Source organism: Schistocerca serialis, chromosome 4, assembly GCF_023864345.2.
Source record: "Schistocerca serialis cubense isolate TAMUIC-IGC-003099 chromosome 4, iqSchSeri2.2, whole genome shotgun sequence".
In the NCBI taxonomy this organism is placed as follows: domain Eukaryota; kingdom Metazoa; phylum Arthropoda; class Insecta; order Orthoptera; family Acrididae; genus Schistocerca; species Schistocerca serialis.
In genome coordinates, this window is record NC_064641.1 from 749,669,034 (window position 1) to 749,675,033 (window position 6,000).

Below are 6,000 nucleotides of genomic sequence, written 5' to 3' on the forward strand. Positions count from 1 at the left end.
CTACTGTGTGAAATAGTTTGTAACTGCCTGCTGCACAATCTCGTCCGACAGAAATCTTCCTCCTTTCAAGGCCTTATATTAGGGACCGAAGGCTTCATAATCGCATCGAGAGAGGACTACAGGGCAGGTGCTCGAGTGTCTCCAGTTTGTGGCTGGGCTCCAGATCGACCAGCGTCCTCTGTCGAATCGCGACCAGCTCAGAACTTGGTACACCATTCCACGGCAGTGTTTTCCGACAGACATGCTGCACCATATACATCCTTCATTCTCCGATAGGTGTCTACAGGTGTTTGTCCTTTAGCAGCTAAGAAAAGAATGAGCACACGTACGTCCTATTTGGACGCTTTCGGTAATAACGTCGCCGTTGTTCAAGTCTCTTCATTTACCACGAACATGTCGAAAAGACATGAATGCCACACTAATCCCTTAGCTAGATGTCTGTGCTTACATGCTGGGATAGGAGTTAACGCTATGTTGCACTTACGCTGCAGGAATGCCCTCAAATGGAAACATGCTCATTGTCCCTTATAATATGGGCACATATTTACATTTCAATAATTTTTCTTTATAAACTGCAGTGACATTTGTAGAATCTAACTAATACAGTATCTTTATTTGTTCTAGAAATTAAGTATATTTGCATTTTTCTTTTACGAGATATTTAATCTTTAGATACGTATGCTTAATTTTCTTTTTGTTTTTTTTTTTTGCTGGGATTTCTCAAAGGTTTAGGTGTAATATCTACTCCCAAATATCGATTAATATTTGTTATGAAATATGAATTTCACATTAGCATCTTAGTCCACGTACACCTCATTTCAATTCACCTTCTCTTTTCATAAAATAATATATCCTGCAGTTATTGATAAACTTCTCTGTTTTTCATAGGTATTTTTTTTTTTAGGTATGTCGTGGTACAATTTTCTTTACTTGTTCATTATGGTCAGATGACAATTACATAAAGTGTACCAATATTTCTCTAATAATAATGATTTCTATATGCTGTTATTCGATAGAAATAAATATCCAACAAAATAAAATCATTTCATCTGCATATTACCTGTTCAACATGTGATCAATTTAAAATCATACAAAGATAAAATTTGATTTCTGATGTTATGATAAGACAAGAAATGAACCACTTATTGCTTTTAGTCTCCGTAACCAAAGTTGCTAATGCACGTGTTTGTAGTTGGTGCTCAGCTTGGAGGTAGATCAGTTCGAATCCTGGTAGTGGTCGCCAAGAGGAAAAGAGGTGGTGGTGTAAAGTTGCTAATCACTAGCCCTTGCAGCAGTGTCCTAAATTAAATTGCAAACCTCTCCACATTGTACCATGAAGCGAGAGCATGTGACAGTGTTAATGATGAGTTCTCCATCAGACGGGGAAGTAAAGCTCTCCAGTTCCTTTTATGCCAGTATAGGGTTTCATGCTCCCCCTTTTCTCATAATGATCACACAACGAGTATAAAACTACACTATACACATATCCATTATATTCACGCTACAAATACATAAACGAGACAACTCCCTAAATCCACAAGGAAAGGTGCCATTGTGCACAGAGAAAAATCATTCTTTCCCACAGGTAGCTGAACCCATCCCGTGGGATACTCCAGTCGAAAATGTCATACAGGATGTACAGAATCATCCTCGCACAGGTACCCACATCTAAGAGAATATCACTGACAATTCACTGTTGGAAAAGCATTACATAACATTGCATTTCACAATGATTATGCGGTACCTGTCTGTAACTGTATATGTTCTGGCTACAATATGTGTGCTTGCAAACAAACAAACAATGTAAATCTAACAATCTATCTACACCTACATATGTAATGCAAGTAAGAGCTGGCTGTATGGTGGAAGCTAAAGGCCCACAAATTCATTTTAAAAGAAGCAGGTATAAAATTGTACTCTCTTAAGTTCTACCAAGAGTAGAATGAAACACTATTTTTTTAATTTTAATGTTTCGTCCCTGGAGAAAATATCTGAACACATTGAATTAAAATACATGCAGACTGCAATCAAATTTTTTCAACTTCCTCGTCAAAAGTAGATAAGAAAAAATTTTACCTTAAACCACAAGCTTTTAGACAACCTGCAAAATATGTGATCTGAGGCTTTCCCGGCGAATGTGCTGTATCCAAGGTTCTCGGGTGTCCAGCAAGATCCGATCGTCGAAGTTCCACGATATTTCAGCGAATAACCCTTCCGCCATCATCAGGTGGTGCTGATGGAATGATCTGTCTGCGCTGTGTCCGTGGTATGTGGGGAAATGTGCGCATCATATTCGGAACTCGATAGACTTCATTGGCCGCCTGAAGGAGATGACAGTACAAGAATCCGACTTCATGGTCAGGTTCGACGTCGTCTCATTATTCAGACGTGTCCCGCGGAAGGTTCCCTCCACTTAATCAGTGAGAAACTCGGGCCTGAACTGACACAACTGTTCAGGCACGCGTTAACATCTAAGTACTTTGTCCTCAATGGTCAATACTACGAGCAGACCGACGGAGTAGCCATGGGGAGCCCGCTCTCCCCAGTGGTGCCCTACCTGTTCGTGGAGAGTTTCGAAGAGGAAGCACTGGAAGCCGCCGAACTGAAATCTGTATGCTTCTTTCACTTTGTGGACGACACGTTCGTCACCTGGCCACATGGACAGGAACAGATACAGATTTTCCTACAACATCTAAATTCGGCCCACAATAACATTCGGTTCACCATGGAGACTGAGAAAGATGGAAAACTACCCTTTCTTGATGTTCTGCTGGAACATAGGTCTGATGGCTTACTGGGCCACAGTGTGTACCGCAAGCCTATACACACTGACCTGCACCTACATGCTTGCAGCTGCCACCATCTGGCGCAGCTTAATGGAATGCTCAACACCTTGGTACATAGAGCACACTCGATCTCTGATGAACAGAACTTGCCAACGGAACTCAAACACCTGGAGACCGTGTTCCGCAAGAATGGGTATGGCAACCGCCAAATCCAAAGGGCCTTCCGACAACAGAAGTGCAGCAAGAACCTAGATGAAGGACAACCCGAAGAAGAGAAGCAAGCTCGGGCCTTTCTGCAGTTTGCTGGCAACGTGTCGTCAAAAATAGAGAGACTGTTAAGGCGACACAAGACTGACACAGTCTTCCAACCACCAGCAAAGACCTACTAGAAATGCAAAAGATGACGTAGGCCTTAAGAAAGCGGGCGTATGCAAACTCCCGTGCGGCTGTGGCAAATCCTACATCGGCCAAACAGTTCGCACGGTCGAGGATCTATGCAAGGAACAAGAACGTAACACCCGCTTACGCCAACCCAGCCATTCGGCCCCAGCAGAACACTGCATTGAAACCGGACACACAGCGAAATTCTAAGAGACAAAAATCCTGACAGCCACAAATGCCTACTGGGACAGTATCTACAAGGAAACCATAGAAATTCGCGTAACAGATAACCTCATCAACAGGGACACCGGGTTTCAACTTAGCAAAGCCTGGAAACCATTACTAAACACCATCAAAGAGCAACGACGCGAGCGGACGCGAAATCCTTCCGCCACGGCGGACGGAGATGAACTGCGCCTACCACCGTCCGCGCCGAGGTACGGCTCGGGACCCCACGGACATAAATACCACGGACACAGTACAGACAGATCATTCCATCAGCACCACCTGATGATGGCGGAACGGTTATTCGCCGAAATATCGTGGAACATCGACGATCGGATCCGGCTGGACACCCGAGAACCTTGGATATAACCTGCAACATACAGTCCAAGCTTTTGAGCTCATGCCCTTTGGTCGCTATAATGGTCTTCTTGAATTAATTCTCTGGCCAAATCGTATACTAGCTTTCGGTGATGAGAACCCCTTGCTGTAGGTCACCACGGTGGTTCGGGCCTGGGGCTGGACAACACGCTGCTGCTGATCGCACAGTCAGGCATGTTCCTGTACTGCACCTTCTCGGTGGTGGGCTGCGCGTTCGAGTCGTCGCCGCTGCGACTGGCCACCGAGGTGGCCGGGCTGTTCCAGACGGTTCTGCAGACAGTGTGCGTGCTGGACGGCTCCAGGCGGCGTTGCCGCTCGGGAGACCAGGCGCGCCGCAAGCCGGGGCGCGAGCTGCTCACCTTCCTGCTGGTGGCCAACGCCGCCATGTGGCTGGTCAACGTGCTGCACAAGGGCCACGCCGAGTTCCGGCCGCAGCACCTCTCCTTCTTCGGCATCTGGGCCTGGGCCATCATCACGCACGTCTCCATGCCTCTCGCTATCTTCTACAGGTTCCACTCCACCATCTGCATCTTCGAGGTCTGGAAGAGCGCCTACAAGGTCAAGCACGTCTCGTAGCGTAGCCGTGCTCTTCGGGGGTTTCAGGCAAACCGGGACCACATCCAGCAAGACGTACTGCAGTGAAGATCTCCCAGCACCTACTGTAGAACTCGCTGACGAGACACTCCAAGACTTATATCGGGACATCTGTGTCACAGCGATGCCTTTTTATGAAATTCTTGTCAGATTAAAAGTATGTGATGGACTGGGACGCTAAACCAGAAACACTGCCTTTCGCAGGCAATACTCTTACCGTACCGACGGAGCTACCACGACCTGGAAGACAAGGAGTAAAGCTGTGGGATCATGAGTTGAGCCCGTATATCTCAATCAGTCGTATATCTCGATCAATTGGAACTCTGCCCCTGAAAGGCAAGGTTCTGGTTGGAGTCCTGGTCTGCAATAAAGTTTTAATCTACCAGACGTTTACAAAATAGCACACACTCCACTACAGTGAAAGATAGATTCTGGCGACAAGGCTTAGACTGTGGCTAAGCCAATTCTCCTTTCTTCTAGAAGTTCTGGTCCTGTAAGATATGCAGCAGAGGTTTTGTGATGAGAACAGGACATTTAACACTTTGTCATTCTGTTGCAATCCTTTACTTGGAAATGAAATAATCATAAAAGACGATTACATTTTTTTATATTGCTCTCATTATTATTATTAATGTTATTGGCTATATCACAGATTTGGAAATGTCAACGTGCTACTCAGGAATGAAGTAAATTCTGAAATAGAAATCAGTTAGAGAAAATCAGTTGTTTTTAGAAACTGAGAAGAATAAAAGTAAAGCCTGTGATACGTTAATTCTTCCAGATGAAAACATAACTACTGTGTGCTATGTTGCGTACAAAAGTGCTAGTTTTTAAGCAAACACAACCGCATGAACACGAAGTAATATTGATTAATTACTTTGGCTTTGAATCATTAACAATTATTTCACAATCCGTTCGGTTTACAAAGCCCATATTTAGAGAATTATTCCCATTTGTACGTTTACAAATGAACGATTATACGCATTGTACTGTCACAGTGGGTTACGTGAGGAAGCTAGGATAGCAGCCACCAGCAGTACCGATCACTCTCTATGTGTTTTCTTGACAGCAGTTAGTTAAACCTATATTTTATAATACAGCGGAAAAAGAAGATGAATGGATTTCCTGCCCTGTGTCAAAGTTCTCTACGTCTCTTTGATCAGAAATGTGGACGATCTCTTTCATTGCCTCTATGGGACGATAAAACACCTTCAGATGGAATCTTATTAAACACTGTGTTGGTAATTTTGAAAATCAAGAGTTAACATTCAGTATTTGAGTCTAAAGTTTTGATGTTTCTCATTAACGAATAAGATCTTCTGAAACCATGTATCTAAATAAGATACGGTTATGTCTTATCGAATGTGTTTATTACATATTCACATTACTGGAATTCACACAATGTTACAAAACAGAATTTTTTTGGATGTGTTTTTCTCAAAGCGCGAAAGAAAGATTTTTGCTGCGCACTTTCGACAGTTTTCAAGTCACGACTGTTATAAGTTCTATTAATTTCTATTCAGTATTCCATACTAGAATACTAGTTTAAGATTTATTATGCAGATTATTCAGTAACAGTTACATTAGGTTATTATTTTTTATGTATGTAAATGTAATATTAAGGGATTGCACCAGT

At 43.3% G+C, this 6,000-nt stretch overlaps 1 protein-coding gene across 1 annotated transcript in view; it reads left to right on the top strand.

Annotated features, from left to right (window-relative positions):
* LOC126474741 (proton channel OtopLc-like) overlaps positions 1 to 4,346 on the top strand; it is a 133,245-nt gene extending 128,899 nt beyond the window's left edge. The window contains exon 11 of the mRNA XM_050102217.1: positions 3,883 to 4,346. Within this exon, the coding sequence (XP_049958174.1) occupies positions 3,883 to 4,346 (464 nt within the window). The remainder of the gene's footprint in view (positions 1 to 3,882) is intronic.
* The last annotated feature ends 1,654 nt before the right edge of the window (positions 4,347 to 6,000 follow it).